This window comes from Chiloscyllium punctatum, unplaced genomic scaffold (assembly GCF_047496795.1).
Source record: "Chiloscyllium punctatum isolate Juve2018m unplaced genomic scaffold, sChiPun1.3 scaffold_754, whole genome shotgun sequence".
NCBI lineage: Eukaryota > Metazoa > Chordata > Chondrichthyes > Orectolobiformes > Hemiscylliidae > Chiloscyllium > Chiloscyllium punctatum.
Window position 1 is genome coordinate 43,916 of NW_027310488.1, and position 22,405 is coordinate 66,320.

At 53.9% G+C, this 22,405-nt stretch overlaps 1 protein-coding gene across 1 annotated transcript in view; it reads right to left on the reverse strand.

Annotated features, from left to right (window-relative positions):
• LOC140473874 (uncharacterized) overlaps positions 1-22,405 on the reverse strand; it is a 35,074-nt gene that overhangs the window by 12,580 nt on the left and 89 nt on the right. The window contains exons 1-2 of the mRNA XM_072567647.1: positions 22,145-22,405; positions 18,152-18,217 (exon numbers count right to left, since the gene is read on the reverse strand). The exon at positions 22,145-22,405 is cut by the window's right edge and continues 89 nt beyond it. Of these exons, the coding sequence (XP_072423748.1) occupies positions 18,152-18,217; positions 22,145-22,405 (327 nt within the window). The remainder of the gene's footprint in view (positions 1-18,151; positions 18,218-22,144) is intronic.

Sequence of the window (22,405 nt, forward strand, 5' to 3'; positions counted from 1 at the left end):
GACCCTCCCACAGTTCGGGGCTCCCTCAGCCCTGACCCTCCCACAGTGCGGGGCTCCCTCAGCCCTGACCCTCCCACAGTGCGGGGCTCCCTCAGCACTGACCCTCCCACAGTGCGGGGCTCCCTCAGCACTGACCCTACCACAGTGCGGGGCTCCCTCAGCACTGACCCTCCCACAGTGCGGGGCTCCCTCAGCACTGACCCTCCCACAGTGCGGGGCTCCCTCAGCACTGACCCTCCCACAGTGCGGGGCTCCCTCAGCACTGACCCTCCCACAGTGCGGGGCTCCCTCAGCGCTGACCCTCCCACAGTGCGGGGCTCCCTCAGCCCTGACCCTCCCACAGTGCGGGGCTCCCTCTGCGCTGACCCTCCCACAGTGCGGGGCTCCCTCAGCCCTGACCTTCCCACAGTGCGGGGCTCCCTCGGCGCTGACCCTCCCACAGTGCGGGGCTCCCTCAGCCCTGACCTTCCCACAGTGCGGGGCTCCCTCAGCACTGACCCTCCCACAGTGCGGGGCTCCCTCAGCCCTGACCCTCCCACAGTGTGGGGCTCCCTCAGCACTGACCCTCCCACAGTGCGGGGCTCCCTCAGCACTGACCCTCCCACAGTGCGGGGCTCCCTCAGCCCTGACCCTCCCACAGTGTGGGGCTCCCTCAGCACTGACCCTCCCACAGTGCGGGGCTCCCTCAGCACTGACCCTCCCACAGTGCGGGGCTCCCTCGGCCCTGACCCTCCCACAGTGCGGGGCTCCCTCGGCCCTGACCCTCCCACAGTGCGGGGCTCCCTCGGCCCTGACCCTCCCACAGTGCGGGGCTCCCTCAGCACTGACCCTCCCACAGTGCGGGGCTCCCTCGGGGCTGACACTCCCACAGTGCGGGGCTCCCTCAGCACTGACTCTCCCACAGTGCGGGGCTCCCTCAGCACTGACTCTCCCACAGTGCGGGGCTCCCTCGGGGCTGACCCTCTCACAGTGCGGGGCTCCCTCAGCGCTGACCCTCCCACAGTTCGGGGCTCCCTCAGCCCTGACCCTCCCACAGTGCGGGGCTCCCTCAGCCCTGACCCTCCCACAGTGCGGGGCTCCCTCAGCACTGACCCTCCCACAGTGCGGGGCTCCCTCAGCACTGACCCTACCACAGTGCGGGGCTCCCTCAGCACTGACCCTCCCACAGTGCGGGGCTCCCTCAGCACTGACCCTCCCACAGTGCGGGGCTCCCTCAGCACTGACCCTCCCACAGTGGGGGGCTCCCTCAGCACTGACCCTCCCACAGTGCGGGGCTCCCTCGGCCCTGACCCTCCCACAGTGCGGGGCTCCCTCGGCCCTGACCCTCCCACAGTGCGGGGCTCCCTCGGCGCTGACCCTCCCGCAGTGCGGGGCTCCCTCGGCGCTGACCCTCCCACAGTGCGGTGCTCCCTCGGCGCTGACCCTCCCACAGTGCGGGGCTCCCTCAGCGCTGACCCTCCCACAGTGCGGGGCTCCCTCAGCCCTGATCCTCCCACAGTGCGGGGCTCCCTCAGCCCTGACCCTCCCACATTGCGGGGCTCCCTCAGCGCTGACCCTCCCACAGTGAGGGGCTCCCTCAGCACTGACCCTCCCACAGTGTGGGGCTCCCTCAGCGCTGACCCTCCCACAGTGCGGGGCTCCCTCAGCGCTGACCCTCCCACAGTGCGGGGCTCCCTCAGCGCTGACCCTCCCACAGTGCGGGGCTCCCTCAGCGCTGACCCTCTCACAGTGCGGGGCTCCCTCAGCCCTGACCCTCCCACAGTGTGGGGCTCCCTCGGGGCTGACCCTCCCACAGTGCGGGGCTCCCTCGGGGCTGACCCTCCCACAGTGCGGGGCTCCCTCGGCGCTGACCCTCCCACAGTGCGGGGCTCCCTCAGCACTGACCCTCCCACAGTGCGGGGCTCCCTCAGCCCTGACCCTCCCACAGTGCGGGGCTCCCTCAGCACTGACCCTCCCACAGTGCGGGGCTCCCTCAGCGCTGACCCTCCCACAGTGCGGGGCTCCCTCAGCACTGACCCTCTCACAGTGCGGGGCTCCCTCGGGGCTGACACTCCCACAGTGCGGGGCTCCCTCAGCACTGACTCTCCCACAGTGCGGGGCTCCCTCAGCACTGACTCTCCCACAGTGCGGGGCTCCCTCAGCGCTGACCCTCCCACAGTTCGGGGCTCCCTCAGCCCTGACCCTCCCACAGTGCGGGGCTCCCTCAGCCCTGACCCTCCCACAGTGCGGGGCTCCCTCAGCACTGACCCTACCACAGTGTGGGGCTCCCTCAGCCCTGACCCTCCCACAGTGCGGGGCTCCCTCAGCCCTGACCCTCCCACAGTGCGGGGCTCCCTCAGCCCTGACCCTCCCACAGTGCGGGGCTCCCTCAGCACTGACCCTCCCACAGTGCGGGGCTCCCTCGGGGCTGACCCTCCCACAGTGCGGGGCTCCCTCGGGGCTGACCCTCCCACAGTGCGGGGCTCCCTCAGCCCTGACCCTCCCACAGTGTGGGGCTCCCTCAGCACTGACCCTCCCACAGTGCGGGGCTCCCTCAGCACTGACCCTCCCACAGTGTGGGGCTCCCTCAGCGCTGACCCTCCCACAGTGTGGGGCTCCCTCAGCGCTGACCCTCCCACAGTGTGGAGCTCCCTCAGCCCTGACCCTCCCACAGTGCGGGGCTCCCTCAGCACTGACCCTCCCACAGTGCGGGGCTCCCTCGGGGCTGACCCTCCCACAGTGCGGGGCTCCCTCGGGACTGACCCTCCCACAGTGTGGGGCTCCCTCAGCACTGACTCTCCCACAGTGCGGGGCTTCCTCAGCCCTGACCCTCCCACAGTGCGGGGCTCCCTCAGCCCTGACCCTCCCACAGTGCGGGGCTCCCTCAGCGCTGACCCTCCCACAGTGCGGGGCTCCCTCAGCACTGACCCTCCCACAGTGCGGGGCTCCCTCGGCCCTGACCCTCCCACAGTGCGGGGCTCCCTCAGCACTGACCCTCCCACAGTGCGGGGCTCCCTCAGCCCTGACCCTCCCACAGTGTGGGGCTCCCTCAGCACTGACCCTCCCACAGTGCGGGGCTCCCTCAGCACTGACCCTCCCACAGTGAGGGGCTCCCTCGGTGCTGACCCTCCCACAGTGCGGGGCTCCCTCAGCGCTGACCCTCCCACAGTGCGTGGCTCCCTCAGCCCTGACTCACCCACAGTGCGGGGCTCCCTCAGCCCTGACCCTCCCACAGTGCGGGGCTCCCTCAGCCCTGACCCTCCCACAGTGCGGGGCTCCCTCGGCCCTGACCCTCCCACAGTGAGGGGTTCCCTCGGCCCTGACCCTCCCACAGTGCGGGGCTCCCCCAGCACTGACCCTCCCACAGTGCGGGGATCCCTCAGCACTGACCCTCCCACAGTGCGGGGCTCCTTCAGCACTGACCCTTCCACAGTGTGGGGCTCCCTCGGCTCTGACCCTCCCACAGTGCGGGGCTCCCTCGGCGCTGACCCTCCCACAGTGCGGGGCTCCCTCAGCGCTGACCCTCCCACAGTGCGGTGCTCCCTCGGCGCTGACCCTCCCACAGTTCGGTGCTCCCTCGGCGCTGACCCTCCCACAGTGCGGGGCTCCCTCTGCACTGACCCTCCCACAGTGCGGGGCTGCCTCAGCACTGACCCTCCCACAGTGTGGGGCTCCCTCAGCGCTGACCCTCCCACAGTGCGGGGCTCCCTCAGCGCTGACCCTCCCACAGTGCGGGGCTCCCTCAGCACTGACCCTCCCACAGTGCGGGGCTCCCTCAGCACTGACCCTCCCACAGTGCGGGGCTCCCTCAGCACTGACCCTCCCACAGTGCGGGACTCCCTCAGCGCTGACCCTCCCACAGTGCGGGGCTCCCTCAGCACTCACCCTCCCACAGTGCGGGGCTCCCTCGGCACTGACCCTCCCACAGTGCGGGGCTCCCTCAGCACTGACCCTCCCACAGTGTGGGGCTCCCTCAGCACTGACCCTCCCACAGTGCGGGGCTCCCTCAGCGCTGACCCTCCCACAGTGTGGGGCTCCCTCAACACTGACCCTCCCACAGTGCGGGCCTCCCTCAGCGCTGACCCTCCCACAGTGTGGGGCTCCCTCAGCACTGACCTTCCTACAGTGTGGGGCTCCCTCAGCCCTGACCCTCCCTCAGCGCGGTGCTCCCTCAGCACTGACCCTCCCACAGTGCGGGGCTCCCTCAGCGCTGACCCTCCCTCGGCACTGACTCTCCCACAGTGCGGGGCTCCCTCAGCGCTGACCCTCCCACAGTGCGGGGCTCCCTCAGCACTGACCTTCCCACAGTGTGGGGCTCCTTCGGCTCTGACCCTCCCACAGTGCGGGGCACCCTCGGCGCTGACCCTCCCACAGTGCGGGGCTCCCTCGGCGCTGACCCTCCCGCAGTGCGGGGCTCCCTCAGCGCTGACCCTCCCACAGTGCGGGGCTCCCTCAGCGCTGACCCTCCCACAGTGCGGGGCTCCCTCAGCGCTGACCCTCTCACAGTGCGGGGCTCCCTCAGCCCTGACCCTCCCACAGTGTGGGGCTCCCTCGGGGCTGACCCTCCCACAGTGCGGGGCTCCCTCGGGGCTGACCCTCCCACAGTGCGGGGCGCCCTCAGCACTGACCCTCCCACAGTGCGGGGCTCCCTCAGCCCTGACCCTCCCACAGTGAGGGGCTCCCTCAGCACTGACCCTCCCACAGTGCGGGGCTCCCTCAGCCCTGACCCTCCCACAGTGCGGGGCTCCCTCAGCACTGACCCTCCCACAGTGCGCGGCTCCCTCAGCGCTGACCCTCCCACAGTGCGGGGCTCCCTCAGCACTGACTCTCCCACAGTGCGGGGCTCCCTCAGCACTGACTCTCCCACAGTGCGGGGCTCCCTCGGGGCTGACCCTCCCACAGTGCGGGGCTCCCTGAGCGCTGACCCTCCCACAGTGCGGGGCTCCCTCAGCCCTGACCCCCCCACAGTGCGGGGCTCCCTCAGCCCTGACCCTCCCACAGTGCGGGGCTCCCTCAGCACTGACCCTCCCACAGTGCCCACTCCCTCAGCACTGACCCTCCCACAGTGCCCACTCCCTCAGCACTGACCCTCCCACAGTGTGGGGCTCCCTCAGCACTGACCCTCTCACAGTGCGGGGCTCCCTCAGCACTGACCCTCCCACAGTGTGGGGCTCCCTCAGCACTGACGCTCCCACAGTGCGGGGCTCCCTCAGCACTGACCCTCCCACAGTGTGGGGCTCCCTCAGCACTGACCCTCCCACAGTGCGGGGCTCCCTCAGCACTGACCCTCCCACAGTGTGGGGCTCCCTCAGCACTGACCCTCCCACAGTGCGGGGCTCCCTCAGCACTGACCCTCCCACAGTGCGGGGCTCCCTCAGCACTGACCCTCCCACAGTGCGGGGCTCCCTCGGCACTGACGCTCCCACAGTGTGGGGCTCCCTCAGCCGTGACCCTCCCACAGTGCGGGGCTCCCTCAGCACTGACCCTCCCATAGTGCGGGGCTCCCTCGGCACTGACGCTCCCACAGTGCGGGGCTCCCTCGGCCCTGACCCTCCCACAGTGCGGGGCTCCCTCAGCGCTGACCCTCCCACAGTGCGGGGCTCCCTCAGCACTGACCCTCCCACAGTGAGGGGCTCCCTCAGCCCTGACCCTCCCACAGTGCGGGGCTCCCTCAGCACTGACCCTCCCACAGTGTGGGGCTCCCTCAGCACTGACCCTCCCACAGTGTGGGGCTCCCTCAGCACTGACCCTCCCACAGTGTGGGGCTCCCTCAGCGCTGACCCTCCCACAGTGTGGGGCTCCCTCAGCCCTGACCCTCCCAAAGTGCAGAGCTCCCTCAGCCCTGACCCTCCCACAGTGTGGGGCTCCCTCAGCACTGACCCTCCCACAGTGTGGGGCTCTCTCAGCCCTGACCCTCCCACAGTGTGGGGCTCCCTCAGCACTGACCCTCCCACAGTGTGGGGCTCCTTCAGCGCTGACCCTCCCACAGTGCGGGGCTCCTTCAGCACTGAGCCTCCCACAGTGCGGGGCTCCCTCAGCACTGACCCTCCCACAGTGTGGGGCTCCCTCAGCACTGACCCTCCCACAGTGTGGGGCTCCCTCAGCACTGACCCTCCCACAGTGCGGGGCTCCTTCAGCACTGACCCTCCCACAGTGTGGGGCTCCCTCAGCACTGACCCTCCCACAGTGCGGGGCTCCCTCAACACTGACCCTCCCACAGTGCGGGGCTCCCTCAGCCCTGACCCTCCCACAGTGCGGGGCTCCCTCAGCGCTGACCCTCCCACAGTGTGGGACTCCCTCAGCCCTGACCCTCCCACAGTGCGGGGCTCCCTCAACACTGACCCTCCCACAGTGCGGGGCTTCCTCAGCCCTGACCCTCCCACAGTGCGGGGCTCCCTCAGCACTGAAGCTCTGACACTGCCCTGGGAAAGGGTTAACAAATGCTGTTTTCCTCATTCTACAGACACCCACTCAGCTGTTTCGGTCACTACTCGGTGAGTCACTGAGTCATGTGAGGCTCATATGAAGCAGTCATATGACAACATAGAGAGCACAGTCTCACCGCCCCCACACTCTCAGATATAAACAGGTTAGCCTGCAAGCCCAGAGGCAGGCCCAGTGACCCTGCGCCTTCTGCCTATCCCATCACAGATCCAGTCCGTCTCCCCAGTTCGAACAGTTCCTGCCTCCATCAAGCCCTTCAACCCTGTTCCACTGACCCCAACACTCGCTTTGGGAAAACCTTTTTGTTTTGTGACAGTGCTTCGATCGAGGGGTTCGGGGTGGTTTATATACAGAATAACAGCTTCCCGGGGAGGGAGTTACAGACTGGAATCTAATCGGGCGGTTCCCGGGGGTTTATATACAGAATAACAGATACCCGGGAGGGAGTTACAGACTGGAATCTAATCTAGGGTTTCAGGGGGGCTTATATACAGAATGACAGATACCCCGGGAGGGAGTTACAGACTGGAATCTAATCGAGGGGTTCGGGGTGGTTTATATACAGAATAACAGATACCCGGGAGGGAGTTACAGACTGGAATCTAATCTCGGGTTTCAGGGGGGTTTATATACAGAATAACAGATACCCGGGAGGGAGTTACAGACTGGAATCTAATCTCGGGTTTCAGGGGGGTTTATATACAGAATAACAGATACCCGGGAGGGAGTTACAGACTGGAATCTAATTGGGGGGTTCGGGGTGGTTTATATACAGAATAACAGATACCTGGGAGGGAGATACAGTCTGGAATCTAATCAAGGGGTTCGGAGTGGTTTATTTCCAGAATAACAGATACCCAGGAGGGAGTTACAAACTGGAATCTAATCGAGGGGTTCAGGGTGGTTTATATACAGAATAACAGATACCCGGGAGGGAGTTACAGACTGGAATCCAATTGGGGGGTTCGGGGTGGTTTATATACAGAATAACAGATACCTGGGAGGGAGATACAGTCTGGAATCTAATCAAGGGGTTCGGAGTGGTTTATTTTCAGAATAACAGATACCCGGGAGGGAGTTACAAACTGGAATCTAATCGAGGGGTTCAGGGTGGTTTATATACAGAATAACAGATACCCGGGAGGGAGTTACTGACTGGCATCTAATCGAGGGGTTGTGGGTGGTTTATATACAGAATAACAGATACCCGGGGAGGGAGTTACAGACTGGAATCTAATCGAGGGATTCGGGGTGGTTTATATACAGAATAACAGATACCCGGGAGGGAGTTACAGACTGGAATCTAATCGAGGGGTTCAGGGTGGTTTATATACAGAATAACAGATACCCGGGAGGGAGTTACAGACTGGAATCTAATCGAGGGGTTTGAGGTGGTTTATATACAGAATAACAGATACCCGGGAGGGAGTTACAGACTGAAATCTAATCGAGGGGTTCAGGGTGGTTTATATACATAATAACAGATACCCGGCAGGGAGTTACAGACTGGAATCTAATCGAGGGGTTCAGAGTGGTTTATATACAGAATAACAGATACCCGGGAGGGAGTTACAGACTGGAATCTAATTGAGGGGTTCGGGGTGGTTTATATACAGAATAACAGATACCCGGGAGGGAGTTACTGACTGGCATCTAATCGAGGGGTTCGGCGTGGTTTATATACAGAATAACAGATACTCGGGAGGGAGTTACAGACTGGAATCTAATCGAGGGGTTCGGGGGGGGTTTATATACAGAATAGCAGATACCCTGGGGAGGGAGTTACAGTCTAGAATCTAATCGAGGGGCTCGGGGTGGTTTGTACACAGAATATCAGATACCCGGGAGGGAGTTACAGACTGGAATCTAATTGAGGGGTTCGGGGTGGTTTATATACAGAATAACAGATACCTGGGAGGGAGTTCCAGACTGGAATCTAATCGAGGGGTTCAGGGTGGTTTATATACAGAATAACAGATACCCCAGGGAGGGAGTTACATACTGGAATCTAATCTAGGGGTTCAGGGTGGTTTATATACAGAATAACAGATACCCCGGGAGGGAGTTACAGACTGGAATCTAATCGAGGGGTTCGGGGTGGTTTATATACAGAATAACAGATACCCGGGGAGGGAGTTACAGACTGGAATCTAATCGATGTGTTCGGGGTGGTTTATATACAGAATAACAGATACCCGGGAGGGAGTTACAGACTGGAATCTAATCGAGGGGTTCAGGGTGGTTTATATACAGAATAACAGATACCCGGGAGGGAGTTACAGACTGGAATCTAATCGAGGGGTTCAGGGTGGGTTATATACAGAATAACAGATACCCGGGAGGGAGTTACAGACTGGAATCTAATTGAGGGGTTCGGGGTGGTTTATATACAGAATAACAGATACGCGGGAGGGAGTTACTGACTGGAATCTAATCGAGGTGTTGTGGGTGGTTTATATACAGAATAACAGATACTCGGGAGGGAGTTACAGACTGGAATCTAATCGAGGGGTTCGGGGGGGTTTATATACAGAATAACAGATACCCTGGGGAGGGAGTTACAGTCTAGAATCTAATCGAGGGGTTCGGGGTGGTTTCTACACAGAATAACAGATACCCGGGAGGGAGTTACAGACTGGAATCTAATCGAGGGGTTCAGGGTGGTTTATATACAGAATAACAGATACCTGGGAGGGAGATACAGTCTGGAATCTAATCAAGGGGTTCGGAGTGGTTTATTTTCAGAATAACAGATACCCGGGAGGGAGTTACAAACTGGAATCTAATCGAGGGGTTCAGGGTGGTTTATATACAGAATAACAGATACCCGGGAGGGAGTTACAGACTGGAATCCAATTGGGGGGTTCGGGGTGGTTTATATACAGAATAACAGATACCTGGGAGGGAGATACAGTCTGGAATCTAATCAAGGGGTTCGGAGTGGTTTATTTTCAGAATAACAGATACCCGGGAGGGAGTTACAAACTGGAATCTAATCGAGGGGTTCAGGGTGGTTTATATACAGAATAACAGATACCCGGGAGGGAGTTACTGACTGGCATCTAATCGAGGGGTTGTGGGTGGTTTATATACAGAATAACAGATACCCGGGGAGGGAGTTACAGACTGGAATCTAATCGAGGGATTCGGGGTGGTTTATATACAGAATAACAGATACCCGGGAGGGAGTTACAGACTGGAATCTAATCGAGGGGTTCAGGGTGGTTTATATACAGAATAACAGATACCCGGGAGGGAGTTACAGACTGGAATCTAATCGAGGGGTTTGAGGTGGTTTATATACAGAATAACAGATACCCGGGAGGGAGTTACAGACTGAAATCTAATCGAGGGGTTCAGGGTGGTTTATATACAGAATAACAGATACCCGGCAGGGAGTTACAGACTGGAATCTAATCGAGGGGTTCAGAGTGGTTTATATACAGAATAACAGATACCCGGGAGGGAGTTACAGACTGGAATCTAATTGAGGGGTTCGGGGTGGTTTATATACAGAATAACAGATACCTGGGAGGGAGATACAGTCTGGAATCTAATCAAGGGGTTCGGGGTGGTTTATATACAGAATAACAGATACCCGGGAGGGAGTTACTGACTGGCATCTAATCGAGGTGTTGTGGGTGGTTTATATACAGAATAACAGATACTCGGGAGGGAGTTACAGACTGGAATCTAATCGAGGGGTTCGGGGGGGGTTTATATACAGAATAGCAGATACCCTGGGGAGGGAGTTACAGTCTAGAATCTAATCGAGGGGCTCGGGGTGGTTTGTACACAGAATATCAGATACCCGGGAGGGAGTTACAGACTGGAATCTAATCGAGGGGTTCGGGGTGGTTTATATGCAGAATAACAGATACCCGGGAGGGAGTTCCAGACTGGAATCTAATCGAGGGTTTCAGCGTGGTTTATATACAGAATAACAGATACCCCGGGAGGGAGTTACAGACTGGCATCTAATCGAGGGGTTGTGGGTGGTTTATATACAGAATAACAGATACCCGGGGAGGGAGTTACAGACTGGAATCTAATCGATGTGTTCGGGGTGGTTTATATACAGAATAACAGATACCCGGGAGGGAGTTACAGACTGGAATCTAATCGAGGGGTTCAGGGTGGTTTACATACAGAATAACAGATACCCGGGAGGGAGTTACAGACTGGAATCTAATCGAGGGGTTCAGGGTGGGTTATATACAGAATAACAGATACCCGGGAGGGAGTTACAGACTGGAATCTAATTGAGGGGTTCGGGGTGGTTTATATACAGAATAACAGATACCTGGGAGGGAGATACAGACTGGAATCTAATCGAGGGGTTCGGGGTGGTTTATATACAGAATAACAGATACCCGGGAGGGAGTTACTGACTGGAATCTAATCAAGGGGTTCGGAGTGGTCTATTTCCACAATAACAGATACCCGGGAGGGAGTTACTGACTGGCATCTAATCGAGGTGTTGTGGGTGGTTTATATACAGAATAACAGATACTCGGGAGGGAGTTACAGACTGGAATCTAATCGAGGGGTTCGGGGGGGTTTATATACAGAATAACAGATACCCTGGGGAGGGAGTTACAGTCTAGAATCTAATCGAGGGGTTCGGGGTGGTTTGTACACAGAATAACAGATACCCGGGAGGGAGTTACAGACTGGAATCTAATCGAGGGGTTCGGGGTGGTTTATATACAGAATAACAGATACCCGGGAGGGAGTTCCAGACTGGAATCTAATCGAGGGTTTCAGCGGGGTTTATATACAGAATAACAGATACCCCGGGGAGGGAGTTACATACTGGAATCTAATCTAGGGGTTCAGGGTGGTTTATATACAGTATAACAGATACCCGGGAGGGAGTTACAGACTGGAATCTAAACGAGGGGTTCGGGGTAGTTTATATACAGAATAACAGATACCCAGGAGGGAGTTACAGACTGGAATCTAATCGAGGGGTTCGGGGTGGTTTATATACAGAATAACAGATACCCGGGAGGGAGTTACAGACTGGAATCCAATTGAGGGGTTCGGGGTGGTTTATATACAGAATAACAGATACCTGGGAGGGAGATACAGTCTGGAATCTAATCAAGGGGTTCGGGGTGGTTTATATACAGAATAACAGATACCCAGGAGGGAGTTACTGACTGGAATCTAATCGAGGGGTTCGGGGTGGTTTATTTCCAGAATAACAGATACCCGGGAGGGAGTTACAGACTGGAATCTAATCGAGGAGTTCAGGGTGGTTTATATACAGAATAACAGATATCTCGGGACGGAGTTACAGACTGGAATCTAATCTCGGGTTTTAGGGGGGCTTATATACAGAATAACAGATACCCGGGAGGGAGTTACAGACTGGAATCTAATCTCGGGTTTCAGGGGGGTTTATATACAGAATAACAGATACCCGGGAGGGAGTTACAGACTGGAATCTAATTGAGGGGTTCGGGGTGGTTTATATATAGAATAACAGATACCTGGGAGGGAGATACAGTCTGGAATCTAATCAAGGGGTTCGGAGTGGTTTATTTCCAGAATAACAGATACCCGGGAGAGAGTTACAAACTGGAATCTAATCGAGGGGTTGTGGGTGGTTTATATACAGAATAACAGATACCCGGGAGGGAGTTACTGACTGGCATCTAATCGAGGGGTTGTGGGTGGTTTATATACAGAATAACAGATACCCGGGGAGGGAGTTACAGACTGGAATCGAATCGAGGGGTTCGGGGTGGTTTATATACAGAATAACAGATACCCGGGAGGTAGTTACAGACTGGAATCTAATCGAGGGGTTCAGGGTGGTTTATATACAGAATAACAGATACCCGGGAGGGAGTTACAGACTGGAATCTAATCGAGGGGTTTGAGGTGGTTTATATACAGAATAACAGATACCCGGGAGGGAGTTACAGACTGGAATCTAATCGAGGGGTTCAGGGTTGTTTATATACAGAATAACAGATACCCCGGGAGGGAGTAACAGACTGGCATCTAATCGAGGGGTTCGGGGTGGTTTATATACAGAATAACAGATACCCGGGAGGGAGTTACAGACTGGAATCTAATCGAGGGGTTCGGTGTGGTTTATATACAGAATAACAGATACCCCGGGAGGGAGTTACAGTCTAGAATCTAATCGAGGGGTTCGGGGTGGTTTATACACAGAATAACAGATACCCGGGAGGGAGTTACAGACTGGAATCTAATCGAGGGGTTCGGGGTGGTTTATATACAGAATAACAGATACCCGGGAGGGAGTTCCAGACTGGAATCTAATCGAGGGTTTCAGCGGGGTTTATATACAGAATAACAGATACCCCGGGGAGGGAGTTACATACTGGAATCTAATCTAGGGGTTCAGGGTGGTTTATATACAGAATAACAGATACCCCGGGGAGGGAGTTACAGTCTGGAATCTAATCAAGGGGTTCGGAGTGATTTATTTCCAGAATAACAGATACCCGGGAGGGAGTTACAGACTGGAATCTAATCGAGGGGTTCAGGGTGGTTTATATACAGAAAAACAGATACCCGGGAGGGAGTTACGGACTGGCATCTAATCGAGGGGTTGTGGGTGGTTTATATACAGAATAACAGATACCCCGGGAGGGAGTTACAGACTGGAATCTAATCAAGGGGTTCGGGGTGGTTTATATACAGAATAACAGATACCCCGGAGGGAGTTACAGACTGCAATCTAATCGAGGGGTTCGGGGTGGTTTATATACAGAATAACAGATACCCGGGAGGGAGTTACAGACTGGAATCTAATCGAGGGGTTCGGGGTGGTTTATATACAGAATAACAGATACCCCGGAGGGAGTTACAGACTGGAATCTAATCGAGGGGTTCGGGGTGGTTTATATACAGAATAACAGATACCCGGGGAGGGAGTTACAGACTGGAATCTAATCGAGGGGTTGTGGGTGGTTTATATACAGAATAACAGATACCCGGGAGGGAGTTACAGACTGGAATCTAATCGAGGGGTTCAGGGTGGTTTATATACAGAATAACAGATACCCGGGAGTGAGTTACAGACTGGAATCTAATCGAGAAGTTTGAGGTGGTTTATATACAGAATAACAGATACCCGGGAGGGAGTTACAGACTGGAATCTAATTGAGGGGTTCGGGGTGGTTTATATACAGAATAACAGATACCCGGGAGGGAGTTACAGACTGGAATCTAATCGAGGGGTTCAGGGTGGTTTATATACAGAATAACAGATACCCGGGAGGGAGTTACAGACTGGAATCTAATTGAGGGGTTCGGGGTGGTTTATATACAGAATAACAGATACCTGGGAGGGAGATACAGTCTGGAATCTAATCAAGGGGTTCGGGGTGGTTTATATACAGAATAACAGATACCCGGGAGGGAGTTACAGACTGGAATCTAATCGAGGGGTTCGGGGTGGTTTATATACAGAATAACAGATACTCGGGAGGGAGTTACAGACTGGAATCTAATCGAGGGGTTCGGGGGGGTTTATATACAGAATAGCAGATACCCTGGGGAGGGAGTTACAGTCTAGAATCTAATCGAGGGGTTCGGGGTGGTTTGTACACAGAATAACAGATACCCGGGAGGGAGTTACAGACTGGAATCTAATCGAGGGGTTCGGGGTGGTTTATATACAGAATAACAGATACCCGGGAGGGAGTTACAGACTGGAATCTAATCGAGGGTTTCAGCGGGGTTTATATACAGAATAACAGATACCCCGGGGAGGGAGTTACATACTGGAATCTAATCTAGGGGTTCAGGGTGGTTTATATACAGAATAACAGATACCCCGGGGAGGGAGTTACAGACTGGCATCTAATCGAGGGGTTGTGGGTGGTTTATATACCAAATAACAGATACCCGGGGAGGTAGTTACAGACTGGAATCTAATCTAGGGGTTCAGGGTGGGTTATATACAGAATAAAAGATACCCGGGAGGGAGTTACAGACTGGAATCTAATTGAGGGGTTCGGGGTGGTTTATATACAGAATAACAGATACCTGGGAGGGAGATACAGACTGGAATCTAATCGAGGGGTTCGGGGTGGTTTATATACAGAATAACAGATACCCGGGAGGGAGTTACAGACTGGAATCCAATTGAGGGGTTCGGGGTGGTTTGTATACAGAATAACAGATACCTGGGAGGGAGATACAGTCTGGAATCTAATCAAGGGGTTCGGGGTGGTTTATATACAGAATAACAGATACCCAGGAGGGAGTTACTGACTGGAATCTAATCGAGGGGTTCGGGGTGGTTTATTTCCAGAATAACAGATACCCGGGAGGGAGTTACAGACTGGAATCTAATCGAGGAGTTCAGGGTGGTTTATATACAGAATAACAGATATCTCGGGACGGAGTTACAGACTGGAATCTAATCTCGGGTTTCAGGGGGGCTTATATACAGAATAACAGATACCCGGGAGGGAGTTACAGACTGGAATCTAATCTCGGGTTTCAGGGGGGTTTATATACAGAATAACAGATACCCGGGAGGGAGTTACAGACTGGAATCTAATTGAGGGGTTCGGGGTGGTTTATATATAGAATAACAGATACCTGGGAGGGAGATACAGTCTGGAATCTAATCAAGGGGTTCGGAGTGGTTTATTTCCAGAATAACAGATACCCGGGAGAGAGTTACAAACTGGAATCTAATCGAGGGGTTGTGGGTGGTTTATATACAGAATAACAGATACCTGGGAGGGAGTTGCTGACTGGCATCTAATCGAGGGGTTGTGGGTGGTTTATATACAGAATAACAGATACCCGGGGAGGGAGTTACAGACTGGAATCGAATCGAGGGGTTCGGGGTGGTTTATATACAGAATAACAGATACCCGGGAGGTAGTTACAGACTGGAATCTAATCGAGGGGTTCAGGGTGGTTTATATACAGAATAACAGATACCCGGGAGGGAGTTACAGACTGGAATCTAATCGAGGGGTTTGAGGTGGTTTATATACAGAATAACAGATACCCGGGAGGGAGTTACAGACTGGAATCTAATGGAGGGGTTCAGGGTTGTTTATATACAGAATAACAGATACCCCGGGAGGGAGTAACAGACTGGCATCTAATCGAGGGGTTCGGGGTGGTTTATATACAGAATAACAGATACCCGGGAGGGAGTTACAGACTGGAATCTAATCGAGGGGTTCGGTGTGGTTTATATACAGAATAACAGATACCCCGGGAGGGAGTTACAGTCTAGAATCTAATCGAGGGGTTCGGGGTGGTTTATACACAGAATAACAGATACCCGGGAGGGAGTTACAGACTGGAATCTAATCGAGGGGTTCGGGGTGGTTTATATACAGAATAACAGATACCCGGGAGGGAGTTCCAGACTGGAATCTAATCGAGGGTTTCAGCGGGGTTTATATACAGAATAACAGATACCCCGGGGAGGGAGTTACATACTGGAATCTAATCTAGGGGTTCAGGGTGGTTTATATACAGAATAACAGATACCCCGGGGAGGGAGTTACAGTCTGGAATCTAATCGAGGGGTTCAGGGTGGTTTATATACAGAAAAACAGATACCCGGGAGGGAGTTACGGACTGGCATCTAATCGAGGGGTTGTGGGTGGTTTATATACAGAATAACAGATACCCGGGAGGGAGTTACTGACTGGCATCTAATCGAGGGGTTGTGGGTGGTTTATATACAGAATAACAGATACTCGGGAGGGAGTTACAGTCTAGAATCTAATCGAGGGGTTCGGGGTGGTTTATACACAGAATAACAGATACCCGGGAGGGAGTTACAGACTGGAATCTAATCGAGGGGTTCAGGGTGGTTTATATACAGAATAACAGATACCCCGGGAGGGAGTTACAGACTGGAATCTAATCAAGGGGTTCGGGGTGGTTTATATACAGAATAACAGATACCCCGGAGGGAGTTACAGACTGCAATCTAATCGAGGGGTTCGGGGTGGTTTATATACAGAATAACAGATACCCGGGAGGGAGTTACAGACTGGAATCTAATCGAGGGGTTCGGGGTGGTTTATATACAGAATAACAGATACCCCGGAGGGAGTTACAGACTGGAATCTAATCGAGGGGTTCGGGGTGGTTTATATACAGAATAACAGATACCCGGGGAGGGAGTTACAGACTGGAATCTAATCGAGGGGTTCGGGGTGGTTTATATACAGAATAACAGATACCCGGGAGGGAGTTACAGACTGGAATCTAATCGAGGGGTTCAGGGTGGTTTATATACAGAATAACAGATACCCGGGAGTGAGTTACAGACTGGAATCTAATCGAGAAGTTTGAGGTGGTTTATATACAGAATAACAGATACCCGGGAGGGAGTTACAGACTGGAATCTAATTGAGGGGTTCGGGGTGGTTTATATACAGAATAACAGATACCCGGGAGGGAGTTACAGACTGGAATCTAATCGAGGGGTTCAGGGTGGTTTATATACAGAATAACAGATACCCGGGAGGGAGTTACAGACTGGAATCTAATCGAGGGGTTCGGGGTGGTTTATATACAGAATAACAGATACCCAGGGAGGGAGTTACAGACTGGAATCTAATTGAGGGGTTCGGGGTGGTTTATATACAGAATAACAGATACCTGGGAGGGAGATACAGTCTGGAATCTAATCAAGGGGTTCGGGGTGGTTTATATACAGAATAACAGATACCCGGGAGGGAGTTACAGACTGGAATCTAATCGAGGGGTTCGGGGTGGTTTATATACAGAATAACAGATACTCGGGAGGGAGTTACAGACTGGAATCTAATCGAGGGGTTCGGGGGGGTTTATATACAGAATAGCAGATACCCTGGGGAGGGAGTTACAGTCTAGAATCTAATCGAGGGGTTCGGGGTGGTTTGTACACAGAATAACAGATACCCGGGAGGGAGTTACAGACTGGAATCTAATCGAGGGGTTCGGGGTGGTTTATATACAGAATAACAGATACCCGGGAGGGAGTTACAGACTGGAATCTAATCGAGGGTTTCAGCGGGGTTTATATACAGAATAACAGATACCCCGGGGAGGGAGTTACATACTGGAATCTAATCTAGGGGTTCAGGGTGGTTTATATACAGAATAACAGATACCCCGGGGAGGGAGTTACAGACTGGCATCTAATCGAGGGGTTGTGGGTGGTTTATATACCAAATAACAGATACCCGGGGAGGTAGTTACAGACTGGAATCTAATCTAGGGGTTCAGGGTGGTTTATATACAGAATAACAGATACCCCGGGAGGGAGTTACAGACTGGCATCTAATCGAGGGGTTGTGGGTGGTTTATATACAGAATAACAGATACCCGGGAGGGAGTTACAGACTGGAATCTAATCGAGGGGTTCGGGGGGGTTTATATACAGAATAACAGATACCCCGGGAGGGAGTTACAGACTGGAATCTAATCGAGGGGTTCGGGGGGGTTTATATACAGAATAACAGATACCCGGGAGGGAGTTACAGACTGGAATCTAATCGAGGGGTTCGGGGGGGTTTATATACAGAATAACAGATACCCGGGAGGGAGTTACAGACTGGAATCTAATCGAGGGGTTCAGGGTGGTGTATATACAGAATAACAGATACCCGGGAGGGAGTTACAGACTGGAATCTAATCGAGGGGTTCGGGGTGGTTTATGTACAGAATAACAGATACCCCGGGAGGGAGTTACAGACTGTGGGTAACATACCTGTCTGTAATAGCCCCGAGCTGCTGTCTCCGATTTCGAAGTATTCCTCAATATCAGGCAACACTCCTGTTGATCGGAAGTTTTGGGAGATATCAGATACAGCATGTGGATGATCATTTTCCCCCCTTCAGCCCCACTGCCCTCCTTTCCCTGGGCCTCTGCCCGCTCTCCCCCTCGTCTCTCCCTGACCCCACTCATGATGCGTCCTCTCTCTCTCTCTCTCTCTTTCCCTTGCTCTCTCTCCTTCGCCCCCTTCCACCCACGGCACACCATTCCTCTGCCAACATTTCTTCCCCCTCCCTCTAACTCACTCATCTCTTCCCCCCCCCCCACTCTCCCACCCTGCTTCTCCCTCTCAGCGCCCCCCCCACTCAACTGCCCTTGCCCCCAGCTCCCATCCTCAAACGCAACCCCACAGAGTCATGCCGACCCCCATCATCCCGACCTTCTCCCACTTCCCTGTCCCGACCGCACTCCCCCCCCCAAACCCTGTCCCGACTCACGCTCTCTCTTCGTTCCCTCGATCTCCCCTCCCCCATTCCCCCTCAACCCCATGCCCCCTCCCCAACTCCCACCCCACTATTCCCTTCTCATCCTCCCCCTTTCCCCTTTCTTCCCCTCCCCCACATTTCCTCTCCCCATTCCACCACCCCCCTCCCACGTTCCCCTCCCTCCCTCACACCCCCACATTTCCACCTCCCTCACTCCTACTCCCCCCCACCCCAACAATCCTGCTCCTCCCTTCACCTCCTCGTAGTGCTCTCCTGTGCTGGTGCTAGACTGGGCTGTGCTGGACTATACCGGTGTTGTACTGGTGTGATACCGGTGTTGTACTGGGCTGTACTGGTGTTATACCAGTACTGTACTGGTTCTGTACTGTGTTGTACAGGTGCTCTACTGGTGTTATACAGATGACAGGCAACATGAATTCGACTGGGACAGCACTACCATTACAGGGCAAGCCAAACAGAGAACAGCCAGGGAATTCCTAGAGGCATGACACTCATCCACAGACTCTATCAACAAACACATCGACCTGGACCCAATATACCGTTCACTAGAGCGGACAGCTGGGACTGACAACCGGAAGCGGCAGAGACAGGCCACTATAAATGCCGGAGGGAACAGCACAGAAGCGCTTCACAGGAGGCTCCCAAGCACCGAGGATGTCCCCTAGACAGGGGACGAAACGTCTGCAACACAAACTCCCAGCTCGGCAAACAGAACCACAACATTGTACTGGTGTTATACTGGTGTTGTGCTGGTATTGAAAAAAGTGAGGGCTGCAGATGCTGGAGTATCAGAGCTGAAAATGTGTTGCTGGAAAAGCGCAGCAGGTCAGACAGCATCCGAGGAGCAGGAGAATCGACATTTCCTGAAGAAGGGCTCGTGCCCGAAACGTCGATTCTCCTGCTCTTTGGATGATGCAACACATTTTCAGCTTATACTGGTGTTATACAGGTGCTGTACTGGTGTTGTATCGGTGTTGGACAGGTTTTGTACTGGTGGTGTACGGGTGTTGTACTGGTGTTATACCGGTGTTATACTGGTGTAACTGGTGCTGTACTGGTGTTATACCGGTGTTGTACTGGTGTAACTGGTGTCATACCGGTGCTGTAATGGTGTAACTGGTGTTGTACTGGTGTAACTGGTGTTGTACCGGTGCTGTACTGGTGTAACTGGTGTTGTACCGGTGTTATACTGGTGCTGTACTAGTGTAACTGGTGTTATACCGGTGTTATACTGGTGCTGTACTAGTGTAACTGGTGTTATACCGGTGTTATACTGGTGCTGTACTAGTGTGACTGGTATTATACCGGTGCGGTACCGGTGTTATACCGGTGCTGTACTGGTGTTATATCGATGCTGTACTGGTGTTAAACCGGTGAAACTGGTGTTGTATTGGTGCTGTACTGGTGTAACTGGTGTTGTACCAGTGCTGAACTGGTGTCATACCGGTGTTGTACTGGTGTAACTGGTGTTGTACTGGTGTTATACTGGCATTGTACGGGTGTAACTGGTGTTATACCAGTGTAACTGGTGTTATACTGGTGTAACCAGTGCTGTACCGGTGTTATACGGTGTAACTGGTGTTGTACTGGTGTTATACTGGTGTTGTACAGGTGTAACTGGTGTTATACTGGTGTTATACCAGTATAACTGGTGCTGACCTGCCACTGTGAACCGGTCCATGTAGCTATACTGGTGTAGTACCGGTGTTATACTGGTGTCATACCAGTGTAACTGGTGCTGTACCGGTGTTATACTGGTGTTGTACAGGTGTAACTGGTGTTATACTGGTGTTATACCGGTGTAACTGGTGCTAACCTGCCACTGTGAACCCGTCCATGTAGTTGTACTGGTGTAACCGGTGTCATACCGGTGTTATACTGGTGCTGTAGCGGTGTTATCCCAGTGTAACTGGTGCTGACCTGCCACTGTGAACCCGTCCATGTAGTTGTACTGGTGTAACCGGTGTCATACCGGTGTAACTGGTGTCATACTGGTGTTGTAGCGGTGTTATACTGGTGTTATAGTGGTGTAACTGGTGTTATACCGGTGTTATACTGGTGTTGTACCTGTGTTATATCGGTGTTGTACAGGTGTAACCGGTGTTATACTGGTGTCATACCGGTGTTATACTGGTGTAACTGGTGTTATACTGGTGTAACTGGTGTTATACTGGTGTAAGTGGCATTACACTGGTGCAACTGGCGTAACTGGTGTTATACCGGTGTTGTACTGGTGTAACTGGTGTTATACCGGTGTTACTGCTGTCGTACTAGTGTAACTGGTGTCATACTGGTGTAACTGGTGTTATACGGTGTAACTGGTGTTGTACTGGTGTTATACTGGTGTTGTACAGGTGTAACTGGTGTTATACTGGTGTTATACCGGTATAACTGGTGCTGACCTGCCACTGTGAACCGGTCCATGTAGCTATACTGGTGTAGTACCGGTGTTATACTGGTGTCATACCAGTGTAACTGGTGCTGTACCGGTGTTATACTGGTGTTGTACAGGTGTAACTGGTGTTATACTGGTGTTATACCGGTGTAACTGGTGCTAACCTGCCACTGTGAACCCGTCCATGTAGTTGTACTGGTGTAACCGGTGTCATACTGGTGTCATACCGGTGTTATACTGGTGCTGTAGCGGTATTATACCAGTGTAACAGGTGCTGACCTGCCACTGTGAACCCGTCCATGTAGTTGTACTGGTGTAACCGGTGTCATACCGGTGTTATACTGGTGCTGTAGCGGTATTATACCAGTGTAACAGGTGCTGACCTGCCACTGTGAACCCGTCCATGTAGTTGTACTGGTGTAACTGGTGTCATACCGGTGTAACTGGTGTCATACCGGTGTTATACTGGTGTTATAGTGGTGTAACTGGTGTTATACCGGTGTTATACTGGTGTTGTACCTGTGTTATATCGGTGTTGTACAGGTGTAACCGGTGTTATACTGGTGTCATACCGGTGTTATACTGGTGTAACTGGTATTATACTGGTATTATACTGGTGTTACTGGTGTTATACTGGTATTATACTGGTATTATACTGGTGTTACTGGTATTATACTGGTATTATACTGGTGTTACTGGTGTTATACTGGTGTTATACTGGTATTATACTGGTGTTACTGGTATTATACTGGTGTTATACTGGTATTATACTGGTGTAACTGGTATTATACTGGTATTATACTGGTGTTATACTGGTGTTATACTGGTATTATACTGGTGTAACTGGTATTATACTGGTATTATACTGGTGTTACACTGGTATTATACTGGTATTATACTGGTGTTACTGGTGTTATACTGGTGTTATACTGGTATTATACTGGTGTTACTGGTATTATACTGGTATTATACTGGTGTTACTGGTGTTATACTGGTGTTATACTGGTATTATACTGGTATTATACTGGTATTATACTGGTGTTATACTGGTATTATACTGGTGTAACTGGTGTTACTGGCGCTGACCTGCCACTGTGAACCGGTCCATGTAGTTGAGGAGGTTGATGTAACAAAGGACACAGACGGTCAGCACCGCCCTCCGCGGGGACCCGGATGGAGCCGCCCGCCGCGGGGACCCGGCCCTGGCCCCGGACCCTGACCCGGGGGAGGTGGGGACCAGCGCTTCCGCCTCCCCGGGGAACACCGCCGCCGCCGCCGCGGCCTCGGCCTCCTCCTCCTCCCGGGACTCCGGCTCCACACCGTCCGCCGGCGCCAGCAGCGGCCTCG